Source organism: Octopus bimaculoides, chromosome 18 (genome assembly GCF_046866305.1).
Source record: "Octopus bimaculoides isolate indiv1 chromosome 18, ASM4686630v1, whole genome shotgun sequence".
NCBI lineage: Eukaryota > Metazoa > Mollusca > Cephalopoda > Octopoda > Octopodidae > Octopus > Octopus bimaculoides.
The window spans coordinates 28,087,555-28,112,505 of NC_142945.1; the positions used below are offsets into that span (position 1 = coordinate 28,087,555).

The following is a 24,951-nucleotide window of genomic DNA, read 5'->3' on the forward strand; positions in this document are numbered from 1 at the left end:
ACGTTCTCGGAGCATCCATCTCCACTGCTGACTTGGTCACCAGATAACAGAAGCTTTCAACTACTTCTAGGTGTCCCTTCTGGCATTTGATAGAATCTATCTTCTGTACGTTTACAGTGTTTATTGCACCTTTTCCTAGTTAGTTGGGCTATGACCCTCTCAATAACTTTCATCATCTGATCCTCTGTAATTATGTCTGTCTAAAGTATCACCTTTACCTTTGTACCAGTTGACTATGGTGCTACTACACCAATCATTGGGTATGACTACCTCGTGTACAACTCAATTAACTATATGGGTGACTAGACCATAACCCACACTGTCTGATGGGCTGGGAGCTTTCCTGGTCTTCATATCCTATGGCCTTATCTACCATGCTACTTCTATTCAGATTCTCCTTCTCCCATGTGTTCACCACATTTAGTAGCCTTTCATAGGGGAACTTCCAAGCCTCTTTCTTTGCAGAGTCACTAACTGCAAACGAATCATCATCCATGCAAATACCTCTCTCCAACATAACAATTTTCCCTGGTACACTGTCTTGCAAACCAAAACACTTGAAGTTGCTGGTGCTCACTCCACAGAACATGGCAAACTTCTTCCTTTCTGCTTCACCCCTAGCTAAGTATACCTGCCTCCTCGCTTCCCTTCTAGCTGCCTGATATAACTCCTTGCTACTGCCACACTAACAATCCTTCCAAGCACAGTTCTTTGCTTTAATGGTCCTGTCAACCACATTGTTCTATCACCATGTCACCCTAGGTTTGGTTGGGGCTTTGCACCAACCACAAACGGTCTGTGGCTTTCAGTAAGTTGTCTCGTAAGAACATCCAGTTATCCTCGAGGTTACAAATCTGTAACTCCTCCTCTTCCTCATTAAATGCTTCAGTTAGGATGTCTCTTCAAAAGAGACTGAAGCTTCCAGATAAATCTTTTCCAAATTGGCTTGCTTCTTAGAATCCTTTGTGCCTGTAGTTTGAAGTCACTAATGCGTAACCTATGCTGAAAGTGCGGGGTGTGGGGAGAAAGAGGGCCAATATCTTTTCATTTATCTTTCAAAGCCACAAAATTTTTTCTGAATTACTAACCTTCCAGTTGTTGTAATAACAATGATAGCAGCAGCATGACACTTAAATGAAGCTTCAACAGCTGCAATTGCAACAGTGTGGGTAGCATCTGTTGGAGTTGGTGTCTGACGTCTGAGTTCTTCAAACAGTTGACTATGAAACACAGCAGATTCAGCTTCACGAGCAATCTTTGAAAATATATAGAATAACAACAGTATTAATCATATTGGAAGATAAAAATTCTTTAAATTTACATAACTGAGACAAATACAGTTACACTGCTAAGGGTTTCTATAATGAAAACTTTGTAATAACAATGATAGTCTATATTTAAAAAGGAACAAATCTGAGACTGAGGAACATGTCAAAGAAAAAGAAACACTAACATTTCTATATAGTTTAAAGAGAAAGTATAGCAAATTTAACTTTTTCTTTTCAAAGCACTGGCAACAGGTGGGTAGAAAGGTAGAAGAGGGGGGGGGGACAAAAACTTCATGCATTATTCTAGTAGAAAGCAGTACATCGTAATATGAAGTTATTCTCAGACAAGAAACCTGCTCTGAATGTTTGCAATAGTGTGAACCATTAAAAGATACCTAAGGGGCAGGTGCTAATTTAAAGCAAGAGAAAGGTTAAGTGGAACTGCAGATATACCAACAATCATAGCCACCAACTCACGGCCCGTATGACATGATATGCACTCCTCCAGCCCCTAAAAGTCTAGCACTGGTCAGATTTTATTCTTTTCCAGCCAGACTATTGCCACCATCAGTAACACACCCTTCTTCACTTCCTCATTCTATAATATAGAAATAACCCTCCTCTATCCATCTGGCCACTTTTCTCTCAAACTCATTCCTAGCCTCTCCTTTCAGGAATGTTTTCATAGTAGCTCACTGTTTCTCATCATGGAGGGTTCTTCCTTCCAAAAGTACTCCACCAGCCATTGTTTGCCATCAAACGCAGCCCAGAAGTCCTTATCTTCAATCTTGTATGCAGTATTTCTTCCCTCAAGAATAGGTTGCTCAAAGTATTGCTTGGTGAACTCAAACCAGAACAATGTGATTAGAACTTGAATTCGTCAGCTAAACAACTATGCCCGTACCAAAACATATATAGACTATGAGGAAAGAATTTACCCAGATACAGCTTCTGCATGAAGGACTAAGTAGATGTAGAGAGACAAAATATTAGCGTCATTATAGCAGGGGAGAGAATTCTGAAGTATAAAAATTAAACAAGGCATCCATTGTGGAGCAAGTGACTTTTGTTAAGTTTATCTTAATAGACCTCAGTAAACCATAGCCTTGCCAGTGCTTACTACATCCTAGATGACAGCAACAAAGATTTTGAATGAATAAACAAGCTATGGATAACGTCTACAGTGAACACAATTTACAATGTTAGCCAATTTTGATAAATTCATCATTTTCATCATTAGTGTTTCAACAGCTATTTTTCCATGCTTGCACGAGTCACATGAGACTACATGGAGGCAGAATTTTCTATGGCTTGATGCTTTGGCTATCACCAACCCTCACCCAAGCAAAGTAACATTACCCCTAGTCTAATCAAACAATAAACAGCCCAGACATGCTTCCACATAAGATTGCAAACAAATAATACAAAATGTATGAAGGGTAGTGTTTTCTTTAGAATAAACATGTACATATCAAGACAAAGGAAATACACAGTCAGTCACACAAGCACATACATAATGGTTTTTTTCCAGTTTCTATCTACTAAATTTCACTCACAAGCTATTAGTCAACCTGTGGCTACAACAGTCAACACCTGCCAACAGTGTCCATACAGTTAGAGAAAACCCCAAATCATGTGGTTTTAAAGTTAACTTTTCAACCACACAGCCAGCTTAGCACCCTATAACAGCCATGCTTGTGCCAAAAAGGGTAGCTTTAAGGGAGAAAGTTACTGACCTAACCCAAATGTTTGCAACAAAGACAGCTGCTAAAACAACACAAAGGTTATGTTTAACTAGGAAATGGATTATGTCTATCACCTAACATGGTGAAATAAAACCGTCCAAAATCTGGCAAATTTATTAAAATTGTAAAAATACTAATTACAAATTATAAAATAGCTTCGAATATTTCATGCAAATGTATAAAGATACAAGCAGATATAAAGCAAAGTCGATAAACAGTACTGATTACATCAATCAACACCTACTTTAGCCATCATACGAACAGCATCCAATGGATAGGAGCCTTTGGCAGTTTCTCCTGATAACATAACACAGTCTGCACCATCAAGAACAGCATTTGCAACATCACCAGCTTCAGCACGAGTTGGACGTGGTTTTTTCACCATACTTTCCAACATCTGATAAAATAAATTGAACATCTCTGTGAAATGTAAGAAACCTCAATAACAAAAAAATATTTACTTTATATATAAACTATTCTAACTTGGAAGCATACACAGATCTACCTGAATGCTTGCTACAGAGTGAACTTTGCGAAAGATATGAATACAAGGGCCAACTGGCAGTGTTAAACCAGGCAAGAATAGAGATGGATCTCTTCAATAGGCAGCTTCCATCAAACAAATTTCAATCACAAGGCTTTGGTTAATTCATGGCAACAGCAACTTAAATTATTTCTTCAAAACAATATTATAATTGATACTGGAACTGAATTCAGCATGAATTAAATGTATCAACAGTACAATTCTTTTTGATAGCAAAATAAATAACAGATACAGAATTTTCAAAGGCTATAAAACTATAAAAATACACTTGATGTGTAAACTTGTGACAAATTAAGTTTAAATAGTTAACAGCTAATGTCCAAGAAAATATATAGATGTGAGCAAAAAAACAAGGATTTACTGAAACTAAATAATTGAAAGGTTGACAAATGTCAGGTAAAACATTTGATTTAAGAATTATCTGATAATTATAGAATTGTCTGCATTAAGAGAAATAAAGAAAAGAGACTAAATAAACTAAAAGTAAATAAGATTGATAAAGCAGGCTGAATGAGTTTTCTAAATTGAAGATAATTTTAAGAGCTTCCTGGAGTTAAATGAAACATCAATTGCAACTAGTATTCATTTTCTATTCCAGTAGGCTGAAATATTACATTTAATGTCTATGGAACATTCTGAACTGATAACTTTTGATCTGCAAACAAAACAATTTTAGTGGAAAGACACCAAACAATTATGTACATACACACCTGAGTGGCACAAATAACAGGTTTACCAGCTTTGTTGCATTTAGCTATCATCATTTTCTGAGCTAAAAACACTTTTTCAGGAGGAATCTCAATACCCAAATCACCACGTGCAACCATGACACCATCAGTTTCCTTCAAAATTTCATCAAAGCTGAAACAGAAGTAATAAAATAGTCAAAGATTTTCAACAAACTAATGAGGAAACAAAAAATTAAATTTGAAATAATTACTTTTTCACGCCTTGATGGTTTTCAATTTTCACAAAAATTTTAATGTCTTTTCCTTTCTCTCCAAGAACTTTTCTGATTTCTCGAACACCTTCAGCACTTCTTATAAAAGACGCAAACACCATATCAACCTAAATGACAAACCAATCAAATTTTGAGAAAGTGTTCAGATTTTGTAAAATAAACCAATATTCAAAATTAAATTCTGGAATTTAAAAAAAAAAAAAAAAAAAAAATTTACATACGTCTTGTTCTACACCAAATATCAAATCTTGTTTATCTTTTTCTGATACAGCAGGCAAATCAACAGGAATTCCAGGTAAATTGCAACCTTTCTTACTACCAAGGTCACCACCATTTTCAATTTCACAATCCATATAGTCAGAACCTACAATTTAAAGATACCAAGTTTAACCAGGGCCTACATCTCACTACCATGCATCATACAACCTTCCCTTCACTTGGAGAGAAAAACTTTTGGTAAAAGCTCTCTGAACTTTTTTCATCCTATTTTTATTCTAGCAATTACACTTTCTGAACAACCTCCTCCACTGTTAATTAGATCACCTGGGTAGCAAAAATTATCTACAACTTCCAGAAAGTCACCGGGACATTTAAGGATATCAGTTTCCTGTGTATCTGTGGTCTTTATAAATTTCATACATCTTCCAAATATGAACACTACTTTCTCTGTTAATCTTCCAACTATTCCACTGCACCTTTTGTGTGTCCATGGCTTGCACTGGGTATACCAAAGGGAATTTCTGCCTACAGCCTTCCTACATATCAAGCCAGGCCACTTACCTGATGGGTGAAATGTCCTCTCTGATTTTTTGCTCACTAGGACCTTAGTTTTTGCTAAGTTTACTAAGATGCTTAGATTGCAAGTTCTGTTTCCACATCTGGAATTTCTTTTCTAATTGTGTTACAAATTCTGCTATGAGGGCAAGATCAGCAATATAGGTGTTGCCATGGGCTTCCAATCTTTAATTCCTCTGTTATGGCCTGGAGGAAGATGACGAATAGGAGGGGGCTGAGAACCAACCCTTGGTGAACACCAACTTGTACATTAAATTCATTAGTGTACCCATGGCCAATTCTTAACTTACTACCAGCACTCCTGTACTATAGTGCTTTCACAAGCCATTCATCTATCCCTAGCTTTCTCAAGGACCAGTATATCACAGAGTGGGGTACCCTGTCAAAGGCTTTCTCGAGATCAACAAATGCCAAGTACAATGGTTTGTTCTTAGCTAAATACTTCTCTTTCAGCTCCTGACTGAGAAAAATAAATGCAAATAAAAAAAGTAATATACTTTGTTTAATGTTATCAAGCTGGAAATAAGTGCTGTTCCTATTTTCAACTGATAAGGAATAACCAGCTGTAAAAGCAGTTAATGGTCAATGGCCTAGTGAGACCTTGGTAAATATAAAATCCTCCAGTGGACCAAAACAAAGGAACCAAAATCAAGTTAAAGGGTCACTCATCTTTCTTAAACCAGTGAACACCAACTTCAGAGAAACTTATGAAAATAGAATACTTCAAAGTATTCTATGAGAATAATTACCCACCAATATTTATGTGATGTTAAAAACATTTGTTTTTTTTATAAATGTTTTGCAATTTTTTTTTTATTTTTGATAATTACACTCATAGTATTTCCATCTTCCTATTCTTCTCACTTCAGATAAATAAAAAAAAGCCATTTTCTTTCAATGCTGATAAATGCTAATTCATTTCACCTTCAATTAACCAAACTCTTCCACAATCACTAATACACTAACCATGTCCCATTATATATCATTCATCTCTTTTCTCTACCCCAGCTTTATTTTTGATCAATACATTCTAACACAAATCAATCCAATGTGTTTATGATGATTAGAAGCACTGACAAATTTTTCAAGTTTTATGGTACTTCTATAAGAAACATCCAAATAACATTTTGTTTTTAAGAGTATACAGATTCTAGGATTTCTAAATATAATACACTATAAAAATCAAGTAAAAATATTACCCATTTCTTTAACAACAACAGAAATCAAGCCATCATCAATGAACATTCGAGATCCTTTTTTCATGACTTTGGTAATGTTTTTGTAATCAACATACAAAGTATTTTCATCACAAGACTCCATAACACTTTCTTTTGTTGTAATCCTTATTTTTGCTCCAGTTTTCAAAGACACTTCAGCTGAGGGACCCTGAAAACAATTTTAAGTCATTAATAAGTATTCAAAAACGTCAAAACAATTATCAAATGAAAACAAAACTGCATATACTTTCATTATCTATAGTCAATATTTACAACTAATATTCTGAAAATATCTTAGAAATTTAAGTATTCATCAAGTGATAAAGAACTTAATCAAGGGACATTCAAACCAATTAAAATAAATTAATACTACTTGTTCACATACCTGATGGAAAAGGCAGAATCCTAGATTTTCCAACAATACTAAATTGGAAATAAAGTTACAGAGCTAAACATTGTTGGATAGTTTTTTTATTTCCTAAATACTAACGAATTAATTATCCAATATTAATTATGGTATATGCAAAATTCTTAATATAATAGCTATCTAATGCAGTAAATGTCAATTCAGATTTAGGCTATAACTACATACCCAGTCGGGCATGTAGTTATAGCTACTCACTACCTTAAGAGCATACTATCATAAGAGCTACTGATAGTTTCATGCTTTTATGTAACCTTAAATAGGCATATTTATAAAATACACTATGTCAGGCTCAATTTTTGTGCTAAATATATTTTAAAAACTAGGGCACTGGAAAGGGAGAAAATAAGAAAAACTAAGAAAAACATGAAGGCTGATGCAAAAAGATGGAACAAGAAGAAAGAAAGCAAGAAAACTAAGATCCCCATCCCCTCCAATTGCAGAAACCACAATTAATGCTGCTGGCACAGAACAAAGTAACAGAAAATGTATCAAAGTCTGTGAGACAGCAACTCAATCTGGAGCAGGTTGTGTCCTCCAGTTTGACAAAAGAAACCCATCAGTGTGTTTGCACCTGCTAAAAATTTCAGATCTGGAATTAAGCAGTGTGTTGGAATTGTTGGATGTAAGAATATGAAATCTTTCTGCTATACATAATTTTCATTTCTTAGATCCATCAACATATGGTTTGGATTTCTCCAATTCATTGTATGTGGTGTCAAATTGGAGGACTCCACCCACTCTGGATTGAGTTCCTGTTTAACAAACTGACATTTTTTTTATTCATTTGTTCTACACTAGGTGCATTAATTGTGGTTTTTACAATCAGGAAGAGGGGTATCTGAACTCGCTTTGCCATTATTTTATTCTCTCACTGTCCAGCGTCTTAGTTTTTTAAATATATGTAATGCACAGAGCCTGAAAAATCACTTGGAGGTACATGGCGTATTTTATAAATACACCTATTTAAAGTATGATAAACGCATAAAACATATATTTTTTAGATGAGAGAGCTGATCACTTCACCTTGCCAGTTTAGAAGAATATGCTTTGCTAGGGTCAAATAAACTGAAAACATACCAGTTGCTTTCACTAGTTGGATTTAAAGACTAGATGCACTCTAATCTACATTGACTAATTTTATATGAGCAATTTTCCAACTCACAATATTAAATATATGAAGCCTTTCTGTATTTGAATGCATACTATATCTAAAAATTAACCTATATAATGGTTGTAGACTACTGCAATCAACAGTGATTCCTGTGAACAATATATCAGCAATACAGAAACACCTACAATCACTATCTCTCCCATTGGTGTTACATGAACACAGAAACAAGATACTGCTTTGTTTTTGTTTTTATTAGGTTTTAAAATTTATAATTTTCTCCAGTTTTCAAATTTTCTAGAATTAATAGTATTAATATGACTAGCTGAAGATGGTGTTTTATGTGTATGTGTAATTTTATTGAGCTCACGGCAGTTTATTACCTTTCATGTAGTTGTTTAAGACAGAGGCCATGTGAATTCATTTGTTTTGCGTGGTTTTAGTGTGTGTGTGTGTGTGTGTGTGTGTGTGTGTGTGTGTGTGTGTGTGTGTGTGTGTGTGTGTGTGTGTGTGTGTGTGTGTGTGTGTGTGTGTGTGTGTGTGTGTGTGTGTGTGTGTGTGTGTGTGTGTGTGTGTGTGTGTGTGTGTGTGTGTGTGTGTGTGTGTGTGTGTGTGTGTGTGTGTGTGTGTGTGTGTGTGTGTGTGTGTGTGTGTGTGTGTGTGTGTGTGTGTGTGTGTGTGTGTGTGTGTGTGTGTGTGTGTGTGTGTGTGTGTGTGTGTGTGTGTGTGTGTGTGTGTGTGTGTGTGTGTGTGTGTGTGTGTGTGTGTGTGTGTGTGTGTGTGTGTGTGTGTGTGTGTGTGTGTGTGTGTGTGTGTGTGTGTGTGTGTGTGTGTGTGTGTGTGTGTGTGTGTGTGTGTGTGTGTGTGTGTGTGTGTGTGTGTGTGTGTGTGTGTGTGTGTGTGTGTGTGTGTGTGTGTGTGTGTGTGTGTGTGTGTGTGTGTGTGTGTGTGTGTGTGTGTGTGTGTGTGTGTGTGTGTGTGTGTGTGTGTGTGTGTGTGTGTGTGTGTGTGTGTGTGTGTGTGCGCACGTGCGTGTGTGTGCACGTGCACGTGTGTGTGTGTGTGCGCATGTGTGCACGTGCGTATGTGTGCACGTGCGTATGTGTGCACGTGCACGTGTGTGTGTGTGTATACATACATACATATATGAATATTTATTTGTTGCGAGTGTCTAAAGTAGTAGTGACATGATGTAATGTGTCTGCAGTTAAGAGTTGTTGCTGTATATCATTTTGTAAAATGTTTGACAGCTGGTTTTGTAGTTTATGCTTGATACAAATGTTAGGCAGTTTTTTGCTTTTGTTATTTGCTATTTGATGGCCAAGTTGTTGTAAGCAAATAGTTCTAAGAGAAATGAGAATTTGCTAACCATCTGGTTATGATAGCTAAATGTATAGAGCAGAATTTAATGTCTGTGGAAGGGTTAATGGAAGAGTTATTTTTGTATCATCAGAATGTATTGTGCATATTGAAGTTTCCTCAATAATTGGAAGTCTTAAGATTGTTGTTTAGCCCCAAGGTAGCCCTGATCAAGCAGCTTTATGATCAAGAGCATTCTGTCACCATCGCTTTTTTTTATGCGTAGGGTACCCAGGCCCATGTTATACAATGTGCCCTTTTCAAAGACAAGCATGATTTGATGGAAATTTGGTTGCTATTTCTAGCAGATAGAACCACAGAAACTTCTTTGTTGGTTCACAATACTCTGCAGCCTAAACAGAATGATTGATTGTGATACCTACATGTATATTATGTCTTTTCAGACAAACACAATAACAAAATTATCAACCCATGCAAGCAAAATTATCAACATCCTAAAAACTGTGTTGATATGCACACCAATGATGATAGGGGCAAAAGAACTATTGCACTACAATCAAATCCACTCAACTGTCCTGCTATGGTCACAACCACATCCTACAGTAAAGCAAATGAGCCAATAAAATAGTATTTGGAATCACGAGACTTGTTACGAATAGTAACCAAATCCCATCAAATCACAACTATTTTAAAGAAAAAATAAACAAAAGTCACAGTGCATAGTGTAGACCATGTTACTACATCTAAAAAGGATTTTATGTGCATGACTGAAAAGGTCATTAAGAGCAGACTTTGAGGATCTTATTGAGCTTCAAAAGTTTGCAAAAACAAATACCAAAATAATGCAACATGAATTGCTTTCATTGGCTCAATCTCTGGATTGTTAACCATCTACAATAAACCAAGGAATTAATTGTCACTCACTGACCAAATCAATTTTGCACATTTTCACATAAGTTACTCATTTTTAATTTTTATAACTGAAGCCTTATCAGTCCTAGGTAATTTACAATTCAGCTGAAAAATAGTTTATTATAAATTTACATTTCTAATCTTCTCAATAATTTTTAATTCAACTTACACCCTTGAGAAGACCTGTTCTTATCTCGGGTCCTTTTGTATCCAGTGCAATAGCAATTATCTTCGGTTTATCAAACTTCTGGGTAGCTTCTCTCACATTCTTAATAGTTTCACCATGGTACTGAAACAAACAATTTTTAACAGTAAAATATATATTTCTATGAAATGTAGTTTTACATGTTAAGGTATTTATGGTGAAATTAACAGATATAAAGGAAAACATGGAGATGCCTTTCCAATATTCATATGTTTAGAAAAAAAAAAAAAAAGAGCAAAACATTAGGAGTTGAGGGTTAACCACTCTTTTACAGACTAAAAATTAGATTCATAGTGTAAGAGTTCTAAGTTGTAAAAACTTAAAATTATTATTTTATATATTTGCTTAAAAATAAAATTAAAAGAAATGGGTTTTACGAGGGATGTTCCAAAAGTAAGACTAAAATATTTAAGGACACAACAACAGGGAAAGATAATGCCTATTTTTATTTCACTATCAGACTCAAAACATTTGAAACACCCTGCATGTGTGATTAAAATTATCGCAATAATTTTATGATTGAAATGAATATTTAAAATGTTAAAAACAGAACTGATATTTACTTCATATGATCCATGAGAAAAATTAAGTCTGGCAACATCCATTCCTTCAATCATCATCTTTTTTAGAGAATCAACATCTTTGCAAGCTGGGCCTGAAAGTGAAATAAAATGTGTATATGCAGATACTATTATAAATTTTAAGATTCATTTTTTGTTATCTACCCAACATTTAAAGCAGTGGTTCCCAAAGTGAGCAGTACTGCCCCTTGGCAGTGGAAAGATCCAGGGAGAGCATTGAAGAAAGCAGGGTGATAATGGGGTGGTCAAAAGTGGCAAAGGCTGTAAACAAAAAAAATAAATAATGGGTTAATTAGGTTAAATTTTATTTGTGAAATACAGTGGTTTTCAATTTGTTACAGAAAGTGGTCTATGTTTGTGGTGGTGAGTTGGGGAAGCACTAAGAACACAGCCTAGGTGCCAAGGGGGCAAAGCAGCCTGAAAAAGTTTGGGAACCACTGATTTAAGGCTTCACTTGCAAGAGAAATCCTAGATTCTTTTTTCCACCTATAAAGTCTGCTACCTACTACTCCAATAAGATCCATTGGCAATTGTTTGTTACTACATGTGTGCATTATGTAGAGTCAAGGTAGCTCTTTATAACATTTTCAACATTGTAAGAAGTTAGGAACTTAAGCCGAAAAGCAATGCTAAAATCAGATTAATCATCACTATAAATTCAAAGTTAAATTTGAAAATTTCAGAGTTATTCTTAACATTAGCGGTACATACTGCTAATGATGAAAAGCCTATAAAAAAAAAGAAAAAAATGAAGTTGATAATGTGTATGCTGAGTTTCTAAGGTAAATATTTTACAACCAATTGTATTCCATTTTCCCTCCCAAATGTAGCAAATCAGCATGACTATAATGTCTTAAAATTACTATGAAAATTCATGCATTTACTTACTTGTATCAGCAGATAAATACTCCTGCTTGATCAATTAATCTAGGATTAGCATCATTTTTTTTTTAAAGACAATGAATAGATTTAGCAAACAAATTTATACCAAGCTTTTGATACCAAACCACCCAAAATTTCCCCTGGTTCTATAATACAAACTTGCTGTTTTAACCTTTAGTATTCAAATTACTCTGTGCAAGGTAATACTTGATTCATATTGTTTTGAATCAATTATATATCTTTTAACTTTAAGATTTTGATTATGTGATTGTTTATTTTTAGAATAACATTGTAGGGTAGGTGTGATAAGCTAGATTTGGCCAGTTTAAACAGAAAACTGGTAGAATCTTGGGGCCTGATATGGCTGGTTTAGCCATGCTAAAGGATTAAAATTATCTAAGTTAATACCTATCAAAATTTCATGTTAATTTGTTCCAACCATTAGCTTAATAAAGTTATTTTACTAAATTCTTCATTATTTTTAAAATTAATTGAAACAGACAATATATGACAACAGAAATACAGTAACAAAAGGGCTAAAGACAGTCTAAGTACAAGTCTATTATAGCAATCCCTCGCCATATTGTGATTCACCTTTCACGATTTATTATTTAAGCATAGATTCCTCCGTGGTGTTGTTTTACATTTATAATAAAATATATACAAATTATAAAAATAATTTTTTAAATATCTACAGTACAGTACTGTTTCTACTTCATGGATTTTCACCTATTGTGGGGGTTTTGGGAATGTAACACCTGCCATAGTCAATGGATTACTGTACTACAAAGCTTTTCAAAGAAGCCACTCAAGTATTCAGCAAAACCTATTGAATAAAATAAACAACTGAACAGTAGATTGCTAAAAGTCAAAACATCTCTAATAAATGTGCTTGATCGTTTGCAACATATGACAAAACTATAGCCATGCCTACACAGCCAGCACTTGAAACAGTCAGTACTGTTGGTTGATTCAGTTAACTGCCTCACAACTAATCATTACTGTTATAGTAGGATCTCATTTTTCTTATAGTAAGATGTAAAACTTCAATTAGCACAGATTATCAGATAAAAATTCCCTCAAGGAGTGCTTACAAATCTAAAAATAAGAGAGAGAACTAACATCAATTGAATTTTTTTGGAGATATAGAAAATGTAGTGAAAGTATTTAACAAAATGTGATTAAAACGGAATTGAATTTGTTCGTTTTTTTCTTAACATTTTAAGCATTCCTAGAGAGAAGTTTTTCTCAAATTGCCCAAACTTTCCCAACTCACTATGTAACATAAAACATTACACTATTTGCATTTTGTTTGCAAACTGCTCCCATCAGATATTTCCCATCTCCAGCCTTATTTCTCATTCCAGCACATATCAACCAATAACTATTTACCCATGGTTCATCTCACTATTAAAGTTCAGCTTCAGAAACTTTACTGATTCAACCAAACAACACTACTAGAGTTACAAACTCAATCTAGATGTTCATGGTTCTACTTAATAAAATTGCTGTTTCCCTGTAATCTTTTTTTTTTTTAATCATTGCAAAATTGTTCATATTTAAATTGACCCTGAAGATAAAGTCATGCTGGAAATCTGTAGTAGAACACAAAGGTGAATCACTATCATAGCAGTTAAGTCCATTCAATATTGGAGCCAAAATCTGCAATTAAGGTGAACTACATTTAATATCAGACACATTACTGCTAAATGACCCAAATATTATCTTGCCATGCAAGTCCTACCTACTACTAGAGGATGTATATGAGCTGAAGCTCCATTATTCACTCCAGTGACCAACTTATCTTTTCAGCATTTGAAACAGCTGATCAATATCTATTGAAAGATGCAAAATCTCCAAAGCATGAATATTCCAAAAATATTCCTAATGTAATGTATCAGAACCATTTTCTAAAACTCTCAGCCCATACTGACAATTTGGTTAAATACATGAAAGCTGAGCTTGTCTTTGAACACAAGATTTCCAACCTTAGAGAAAAACCAATCTAAGTTATAAAAAAAATCCACAGCCTTTAAATTGGGTCTCTTCCCATCAAAGTAGCCTGCCTCAATCACCTAGTGTGTGTTTGACTAATAGAAATAACATCCAAATTCCCTTCAAATCCTGTCCTACTTTTAAAAAACTTCCACATAGCATAATGTCCTAGATGTAACATGCATGAAATAAAAAAATGGGATGGTTAGAGCAGGAACACTTCACGAGAACATCTATTATGCTAAAACTTAGCTGAAAAGCATGAAAGTATAATTAACAGACTAAATGCAACGGTAGTATTGGTAGAGAAGTAACAGGTTCTCTTTATTTCATTAAAGTGTCAACAATATATTTCCTAAGTAACTGCAAGGTTAACCTCAACAATATATCTTCATAATACCAAAGATTCTGTAAACGAACTATCAAGGCATTTGAACAGATGCTCATTATATTCAACTTCAGGTGATGCCTATAATTCCAGCAGATATTTCTTATTAGGTGTGTCTTTTGGAAACTTAGAACAATTCAACCTCCAAGTCTATTGTAATTGAACAACCTTCCTCAGTCACACAATTGTTTCACTGATCTTTGTGTTTGAGCTAAACAACAATTCAGTAATTATTGCTATGGTTACAGGATGGACTGTTGTGATTTCTCAACTCTGAAGAAATAAAATCCAATCACAAATCCTGTTCAGTTATCTACTATCCTTTACAGACTAAATCTGCAAGTCAATATGACATCCACTACATAGTCACTTGACCAGTTACAAATATAATAACCAAATTTCCCTCAAATCACAATAGCAATTTTATAGGAATATACTAGACAATGTAGAGCTAGATTTATAAAAACAGAATTATCTCAGCTGGAATGCCTCTGATCCAGTGTGCTGACAAGTTAACTAAATTTGGTAAAACTTATTTTAATGAAAAGACATGTTCTTAGAATTATTTGGCCATCACATCAACTAGTTTTCTCTGCTCCACAGGGTCCTGAAACCTATTTTTCACATAGGGGCTATTGTGAACAACAAATATCCAATTTTCTTTCTCCATCTAATAAAATAATTCCTAAACTTGATATTAGGAAATCTTTCTACCAAATCTCTTTCATTAAAAAAAATTCATTTGCATGTATTTGAGAGTACCGTTTAATTAGAGAGATGCAGTGAAAAGTTTTTAATGCTTCAGGGATCAATTTGTCTAATCTCCATGAAACACATGATTACCTATTGATGCTCAAAATGAACTCATTCAACATCTCGTGATAGTTTTCATATATAAACTTATAAATCCAGTGCTTTTCTCTCAATTGTAAGACAACTGGCATGCCATCGGTTATGATGAGTGTCCCAGTTGATCCAATCAATAGAACAGCTTGCTAGTAAAATTAATGTGCAAATTGCTGAGCACCCTACAGACACACCTTTAACATATTTCCGAGGGAGATTCAGTGTAACACAATGTGATAAGGCTGGCCCTTTGAAATACAGGTACTGCTCATTTTTACCAGCTGACTGAACTGGAGTAACATTAAATAAATTGTCGTACTCAAAGGCACACTGCACAGCTGGGAATCAAACTCACGACCTTATGATCATGAGCCAAATACGCTAACCACTAGGCCATGCACCTTCACAATTGTCAGGCATGATGAAAACCATCGTGGAATTTCAGTGTTTCCCTAAGTTTCCACTATTTCTACATTCAAGAAACAACCCCAGGAGTTTATCAGTATACTAAATCATTGCTATTATCTCTAATTACGCCAAAGAAATGAGCCATTTAACAGAATTTCTAAAATCAAAGTTTAAAGATTTACCACCCTCCACTATAAACATTGGATCAGGTGAAATCATTGCTCCACTGCTCAACAACAATTACATAGTGACGTGCATCAACCCATTGCAATTATTTTGATATGTTTGCAAGCAATGGCTAAAGCAATTCTGTTGACAATTCAAGGCATATTACTGACATCTGATGCAAACATGCTTACTAACAAATATTAGTAATTGTCATCAACCAAATTAATTAAAAAGAAACATACCTATAGTACAGACAATACCACTCATACGCACATGACATGGTTCAGAATCAATGTCCAAAGCCACCATATGTTCCAGTTGTGATCTGGCACAAGCTGCCTGAAGTTGTTGTGAAAGGCCAACATTTGTTTGAGAACCAGAACCAGGCTGAAAAAGAAAAAATTCTTTCATTGCAAAATATTTCATTAATAAATTAGGATCATATTGTGTCTTACCTTTACAACATAAAGTCCTAGACAGCAAGATTGACTGCCATTCTAATACTAAGATGAATTTACAACATTTTAACCATTAGATTAGCAGGTTACAAAGTGATTGATAGTTTCCTGGGGTTTGACTGACTTATGTAGATGATTGAAATATGGTTAGGAGTCAATGAGGAAAGACAAAATTCCAGATGGCTATAATGTTCAAGCCCAAGAAATTAAAATTTTAAAATATCAATTATACTGTCCCTCCATGATGTAGAAAAGCTGCCAAAGTCAAAGCAGTTTTCTTAGCATTACAAAGACAGTAGAGAATCTTTGCATAATTTCCTCCAATCAAATGTTTTTTTCCCCTACCTTTTAACAGAAAAACCTGTACTTTCAAAACTAATTTACTCCTTAGATCTCACAAGCTTCTACCTGTGGTCATCTTGTCTTAAGATGTCAAATATAAATCAAAATACATAGCATGTCTCAGATGTTGATCTGAAAAGGTTCTTTGTATAAGAAAAGAATATCTATGGACGTTCTGGTTTTATTTTTTAACTCCTCACCAATAAAGAGCTAGTTTCAAACATTAAAAGTTCTTTCATGTGAATTTAAACAATTATGTAGTCATTTATTCACATGACCTTAACACATATGCATGTCAGTGCACATCTGATTTGTAGGTTTTGACTTCTATACATGTTTGCCTGTCTAAGTGTGCTGAACTCAGATTTTCACACTTCCATTAATTACTTGCAGTTGTAATTTCCCAATTAGGAATGTAATTTCTGGTATAAAACTGAAGTTATGTTAACATCTGCTGTCCAGCAGATGTTTTATTATTATTATCATCATTATTTTTTGCAATGGTCAGTTTTAATGACTAAAATCTGTAAAGTAGAAAGAGTACTTAGTTGTGAGTGTTGATAGTTTGCGTATTCTCATCTCTAAAATGCTTTTCTAGTATAATTAGTTTCAATCAGTTACAACAGGAATGTACTTTGCTTTTGCCTATATGTTTAAGTCATGTTTTGTGCAAATTGGCAACTAGAAAAGGAAATGATTTAAATTAGGAGATATTAATATGCATTAGGAGATATTAATATGCATTACTGTATTCATAATAGCACAGCCTTTATTGTAAAGAAAAAGCTGTTGGTAATATTTAGAATATCTGAAATTTGCTTTATTTCTTTGTTGACTGAGATAATACCTGTGTGTTGGAAGGACATTTGAAAATAAGAGACCACCTCGAAAGGATTCATTCAGATGAGAAAAACAAGGATCGTCAATTTTTATTTGAGACGTTAAACAGATTGGAAAACATTTCATAAGTCACAATATTTTGCTGATAATAAACGAGGGATGAAGACCTTTTACAATATATTGTTTTACATAAAAAGAAACAAAAATGGGAGTATATTATTATGCAAGTCATAAAAGGAACTCATAGAAACTGATTGTAAGTTATTTATCTGAGTAACACTAGCATACAACACCATATTGATATGAATGCTCCAATATTTTCATGGCCTTGTCAGGTATTGTAATCCCAGTAAAAAGGTTTGTTACTAAATATCAAAGCTTGCTCAAAGGACAAAATGATTTTCTGGCCCCAGGATGCATATTTATTTTAACCTCAAAGGAAAAGTTCCTAACATATGTAAAGTGAATAGAGAGAACTAACTGAAGTTTATGTATTGAATATGGAATCTTAATTTTATGTAAACAAATGAAATGAAAAAAAATGGAGGGTAGAAGTAGATGCTCATGTAGAGAACAGAGATGATTGCAATGGTTTAAACATTATCTATACAATAATATGGAGTAAAAAGGTGACAGTGGTTGAAGGAGAATTTTTATTCAATATATAATACAGCTGATGATTGTATAAATACTAACCAATCCAAATGGAGAGGAATGAATTCTCTGCAATTCTCCAGCACCCGGTTGGGCAAGAAGTTGAGCCATCTGAGAAAATATAAATTGATTAAGATTAATATAAATTCATTATTGACTTTATCTGTCTAGAAAAAAAAATATGTACATTGTATTTCATTAAGATAATAATATCAAGATAACAATAAAGGAGCAGAGAAACATGGATAACACAGCAAATCCACTGACAAAATTCAGCATCAGGGAATTAAGATATTCAACTTCAAATTCCAAAACCTACACTTGACCACTTGATCTTCACTGGATGGTAACTAATGATCTTTTAAAGTGTGTATAGATTAACTGGATAGGTGTAAAAAGCTTTCAATAGTTACCTTCAAATTATCTGTTGTCACTTTTTAATAATCACTAATAAAAATAGTACATCTGCAACTACTACAGTCTACTTTAGCAAGCTATACATGAGCAGCTGTGTTCTTATACCTTTGTAGTGAAAGGTGTATTACATAATATGTGTCAGTGTTTCAACTAACTATATTTTACTCTTAGGAGCTAAAAATATCTCTATAAAACCTGTTGCTATAGAAGGTCACTGAGAATAAAAATCCTAGGAAACTGAAAATGAATAATCAGAGCCTTTAGAATAATACTGAAAATAGCTTCAGACAACCTGAAGTTAAACATTTAATCTGGATAATCACTCTCGGAAATAAACAGCAAAACTCTTATTTGTCAATTGTATAAGAAATGGAAACATTTGAGTAATGTCTATCTCCAACTGAGAGAGAGAACTTGATCAAACCAGTTGAATAATACCACCAACAACAAGAATTTATTTTATAATTCATAAGCAAATCATAGTCTCAAGGTGTTATTTATTTATTAAATTAAATTAACCAAAGCTGGTGAATTGGTATTTAATTGACCTAAAATGACAAAAGCAGAATAAGTCCCCCATCTGAAAGATTAGTTTGGCTTAATGGATTTGCTGAATATTTTCAGTAACATTAGATTTTTTTTTTCTGCTGGAAAAAAAAAAAAAAAAAAAACTATAACAAAATTATATTTCAAAAGTAACATTGATAACATTAAAAGGAAAAAAACAGTTGAAAGATTTAATAATGCACAACCTGAAAGGAAAGGAATATTATGAAAAGGAAACCAAATTCCCAAACTGACAAACATTTCAGTATTAGTTTAATAAAAAATAAACTAAAGTTGACTCATTAAAGTTTTGAACATTGCAACACAATTTAGAAGAATTCAAACCAAATTATAAAGTGAAAAAGAATTAAGCAAAAAAGTAAATAGGGGAAAAAATAAAGGAATGCTTGAACATTTTAATAAAAATAGAATTTTTACATGTTTGACAATGGAAGATTTAAACAAAATCTGACAGGGAATTTGTCAGATTGGTGGAAAGGGAATTTCCACTAATCTAAGCATTCGGCTTTGACAAATCATAGTAATTAAATAAAACTCATAATGTAAGCAAGACTCATTGTAAAGTAGCCAGACAAGTTAACATGATTTTTGGTAACTGTCTTTATTGATTACACACTCTCTTTCACTTGTTTCAGTCATTTGACTGCGGCCATGCTGGAGCACCACCTTTTGTCGAGCAAATCGACCCCAGGACTTATTCTTTGGAAGCCTAGTACTTATTCTATCGGTCTCTTTTGCCGAACCGTTAAGTTATGGGGACGTAAACACACCAGCATCGGTTGTCAAGCGATGTTGGGGGTACAAACACAGACACACAAAACACACACACACACACACACACACGCATACATATTTATATATACACATTTCTACGGGCTTCTTTCAGTTTCCATCTACCAAATCCATTCACAAGGCTTTGGTTGACCCGAGGCTATAGTAGAAGACACTTGCCCAAGGTGCCACACAGTGGGAATGAACCTGCAACCATGTGGTTGGGATGCAAGCTACTTACCACACAGCCACTCCTGGTCAACAAAATAAAGCTATTTTCTGGCATAAAATATTAGAGCTGTTTTAGACTAATTTTTTGGTGCTGATTTTAAAACTGACTTCAGATTTGCTCTATCACACCACATTTTTGTGCCATCAGCATATACCTTTATTTACCTGGAGTTAACTTTACACCACTATTTGTGGGAATTTTGGCTGGATTGTCATGCTAACCTTGAATAATGTTCAAGTTGAGTTTTGCTTTAAAATTCTTCCCTTTCTTTTCAGGTGTGAACTGAGTCATTGTAATCAAAAAGGTGTTGTAATGACTCAGATACTTTGTTACATCTGTGGAAACTTCATTCCACAGGCTCAAAGGCACAACATTAATAACTTTGTCAAGATGGTGTATCTTACTTTAAAGTGACACTTGGAGACCAGGACAAAACCTGGGCTTCCCACAAAATTTGCAAAACCCGTGTTGAAACTTGGTGTGATGAAGCAATTCAAAGCTCTAGTGGAGACTACATCAGATATATATGTACCTTTCCGAGTCTCAGTAACAAGAAGGCGGGAATATTTGCTGAATCTCAGGGATGCACATTTTGTTATAACGAGTGCAGCAGAGGCTAGAGCTTGGATTGTCTTCTCTGATATGGTGCAGAATTTCCTTGGGAATAGGAAAGGTGACAACTATCAAGAGATTGTGGAGGAGTTGCTCTTGAGTTTGCAAGCACTTGGATATAGAATGACCATTTAAATTGCACTACTTACACAATCACTTGGGTGAGTTTCCAGGGAAACTGAGTGATGTGAGTGAAGAACAAGGAGAATGCTTTCATCAAGACAAACATTCTGGAAGAATGCTCCCAAGGCTGATGGGACTCAAATATGATGGCAAGTTATTGCTGGAGCTGATGAGAGACATTCCAGAAGCTAAGCACAAGAGATTATCAAAAACAAAAAGAGGAAGTTCTTGCAGTAATAAGATGATCAGAATGAATTACCACAATGAATAGAGATTTTATATTCATATTTTGTTATCACCAAGCTTAATTCTTACACGCTAATGTGCATTTACTCCCACAACTTTGTGTTTTGATTTATTAGGTTACAAAAAAGTCTATTAAAAATTACATTTATGTATGTTTAATTCTTCCTTTATGAACATTAAATAGCTGTTTCTAGCAAAACTAAATGGATTTATATTTAAAAAATCTGATGTGATAGACAAAATCTAAAGCCAGATTTGGATTCAGCATCCTAAAATTAGCTAAAAGCCATTGATAAACCTTGTGCCAGAAAATATGCATTGACTAGTGTTATGCAATAAAAGTATCGGGGAGAAAAATTACTTCACGAGTCAAGAGCAAAAACTCCTAACAATTACATTAGTTACACAGGAATAAGTTCCAAATTTAATATATTCTATACACTCAACAAGGACCCAAAACAAGGGCCTAAAAGAGTCCAGCAGTGAAAAACTATTTTTCTTTATTTTAAGTTGTACAATAAAAAACTAGTTTTGCAGGTTTTCTTTACAAAAGATAATTAGTTACTTATCCATATATGCAAACTAAAATAAAAACCATAACTGAAATTCAAAAATTGTTTTAATCTAAATAGGATACTTGAAATTTTATCTGTCCACCTCTTACAATGATAAAGCTAAGTTAACCCAATCATTACAATATTTCTGATTGAAATACACTGTATTTCAATTAAATTCTAAAATAATTGTGAATCTAAACTAACTTCATAAAGCAAAATGTTAACTATATGTAGGACAGAAATAACACGTTTCAAAGTTAAAACAGTTCGAATACATTTTAAGTTATAACTTCAGAGTACTGTTCACGTCCAAGACAGTTTAGCTTAGATTTAGAAATTTTTCCAAGTCAATGAAAACATTTTCTGCTTATATTTCAAATAGTAATTTCCTCGTGGCTGTTGGCATATTTTATAAGTTTTCTTTGCATGTATTTTCATGACTTAGTGGAGAATGATAATGGTTGTTTGTCACTGATGATTAAAAGAAATTTAAATCAGATTTTAGAAATACATACTTTTCTTGATGAGCAAAAAAAAAAAAAAAAAAAAAAAAAAAAAAATGCATATGAACTCCTCTTGAAGGGATTTTTAGAAACATAAGTACAATTACTTATGATTATAAACAGAGAGGAACTGTAAAATGACTGGAGAATCAAAACCAATTAGAAATATAAAATGGAACATATGCAAGAATGTTCTATTAAAAAAAAGTCAGAAAGATCGAAAGACCTAAAAAAAACAATATGTAAGAAAAGTCAAATACATTTATAATGATCAAAATAACATTACAGACAATACAATTTTACAGAACATCAAAAACAGTAAAAACCTGAGACAAATAGAAAAGCAACTGGATGTACACCAACAAGATATACTTGGTACAGAATTACAAATAACATTACAAAATGTTCAAGTAATAACATAAAAAAAAAAATAAAAAAATAAATAAAAAAAAAGAGAAACTTCAAAGCTATAATTTAAAGAATATCCAAGCAAAGTTCTTGAAATTCTAAACATTCTCAACAAAAAGCAACAGGCCACATGTTGCAAGTTAAGTATTTCCTAAATTCTTATTTCTCTATATTACACAAGTTTATTTTCATTGTTTATGTATTAATATAGCTTTGTACTAGATGTTGAGTGACTTTAAAGAGAGAACAGCAGAAAGTTGGAGCCTGGTCAATCTGAATTTCAATGTGGTTGCTTTCTGACAGATTTATGGTCATGCCTATAAAAGTAGAGACCTCCAGCATTCTTGACCCCCAGGCCATATCTCTGCTCACTGCTATTGGGTGCAGATGATTATCTGCATGTGTGAACCCTGTGAGTCAGAGTGGCTGTTCCAGCATGTCTCCCTTGTCCTCCTCCAGAGCAACACCCTTTCCATTTTGTCTACTGGAACCACATGGCAGTTTGAATTACAGAAAATCAAGAGAATGTAAGAATTTCGTAGCTTACTACACATAGTTGGTCTTAATAAAATACACACACACACCTATAACTGAAATCACATATGGCCTAATCAGTAGCTTTTGTATCAAGCAAAGAAATAACTATCAGTGCCAAAAGAACATGTTTTCAAAACACATAAAAACCCTAATCTTTTATAAAATGCTAACTATAGATTCCTGTGTTGTAAACAATGTTGTGCTGTGGAAAAAGGTGTGAGAGAGACTCAAATGAATGCTACTGACACATACTCAAACTGTTTGTGTACACACACAATAACAATTTAATATTTGGTAGCTGTTTCTAATGAAGCTGTGAAATACCCACAGTGCCAACTAGCATATCTTTATAGACCAATTCTGGAACAAGCTTTGCTTTACTATTCCATATGGCAGTTGCTAACTAAAGGAAATAATTCTATAACTTTTTAAAGAGCAAATCATTCTTGAAATTAAATGTATCAATCTTTACTGAATAAGAATTTCCCATTTAATGATAGAGAAAGTAGAGAGGAAGCATTTCAAATGAAACTAATGAAATTTCACAATCAAAAGTTTATTTAAATAATGACCACACGCATGCACACACATGCGCACAAAGAGATTAGAGAAATTGAGTTCATGGTGTTTCTCAAGGCTAACAAGGTCTCAATAATTATAGGTTTCATCAAGGAAAATTGAAATGAAGTTTTGGCATTCAAATCTTTGCCAAGAGTGAATAAATTTCCAAAAAGTGTTATTCCTAACTCTTTCAAAAGTTTGTTATCTCTTATGACATCAGCTTTATAATTGGGAACTGAATTCAATTTGTCAAGAGTTTACCGTTGACATAATTTAACATTAGCACAAGGCCAAATGCATAGAAGCAAAGAGTCAATTTTATTGACTACTCAATGCTTATTCCATTGACCTCAAAACATGAAAGGTTGAAACTAAATACAAGCCGTTTTTCTCAGCACTGTACCTGCTTTGCCATTCACTAAATTATAGTGACTTATGTGGATAAAAATTACTTTTGATGTAATCTATAAAATACAAAAACGTGACAAAATATAGCTTACAGATTCATGATTGTCGTGGTGAGAAATGAAATCTAATAGAAAACCTTTAATAAATACTTCAACAATACAGATGAAGGCACATCAATGTAGTTGCTCAAAAATAGCAACCAAATCTTACTCCTTAAATAAGGATATTGGATAATGTAAGCTCAGCTATAGTATACGTGGTGGGGGAGATGGGATGGTCACAGTTGGAACACCTGTGATCATAATCTTTCCTGCTTGATTAAAGTTGAACTGAGGGTAAACAAAAACAGAGTCAACATATTCGAGAACTTTTTTTCTACAATTCAAACAGATCTTAAAAGAGGTTATTTTTCAAACAATATAAACAAACTAAGGTTTCAACCCTTTCAATGCACATATATTACAGTTAGTATCAAAACACTTATTCTGATAAGTTATTGCTAACAAAAATTCAGTACTTTTCTAGTGTCACTGCCAAAATGATCAAAATATTCTATAACTAAAGATGTCAGCATAGTTTCATCGAAGATTAAATACTTCAGTGATATAAGTTAAAATAAATTTAGATTGTATCTTTTCCAAAAATTAGTGCATAATTGAAAATTTTCTAACAAAAGGAAAAAAGTGGCTTTTTGGTAAAAAAAAAAAAAAAAAAAAAAAAAAAAAAAAAACACAAATGGCATGACAACATCAGTGATACATCAGATTAGCTCCCTTGGATTTACTTGCATTCTCAATTTGCATCTCTAAAGTAGATAAAACAAGTAACCAGACAAATATTAAAACTGGGAATATCAAATCGTACCTAAGTTAAAAATCAAATTTCTTTTATTATTATGCATGAAGCCATAGTAGAATTTGAACTTATAGGATTATCATTTAAAGT

The 24,951-nt window shown here is 33.6% G+C and overlaps 1 protein-coding gene across 6 annotated transcripts in view; it reads right to left on the bottom strand.

The window, feature by feature from the left end:
- Nucleotides 1–24,951, bottom strand: part of LOC106876437 (pyruvate kinase PKM) — a 52,565-nt gene that overhangs the window by 13,177 nt on the left and 14,437 nt on the right. For 4 of the 6 annotated variants that reach the window (XM_089365934.1, XM_089365932.1, XM_014924983.3 and 1 more), the window contains 10 exons: nt 18,107–18,175; nt 16,013–16,157; nt 11,066–11,157; nt 10,467–10,586; nt 6,513–6,699; nt 4,740–4,882; nt 4,498–4,625; nt 4,268–4,418; nt 3,258–3,410; nt 1,089–1,255 (listed from right to left, as the gene is read on the bottom strand). In XM_089365934.1, the coding sequence (XP_089222060.1) occupies nt 1,089–1,255; nt 3,258–3,410; nt 4,268–4,418; nt 4,498–4,625; nt 4,740–4,882; nt 6,513–6,699; nt 10,467–10,586; nt 11,066–11,157; nt 16,013–16,157; nt 18,107–18,175 (1,355 nt within the window). Of the gene's footprint in view, nt 1–1,088; nt 1,256–3,257; nt 3,411–4,267; nt 4,419–4,497; nt 4,626–4,739; nt 4,883–6,512; nt 6,700–10,466; nt 10,587–11,065; nt 11,158–16,012; nt 16,158–18,106; nt 18,176–24,001; nt 24,063–24,951 lie in introns of all 6 variants that reach the window. The other 2 variants (XM_089365933.1, XM_089365935.1) reach the window with 1 other exon arrangement.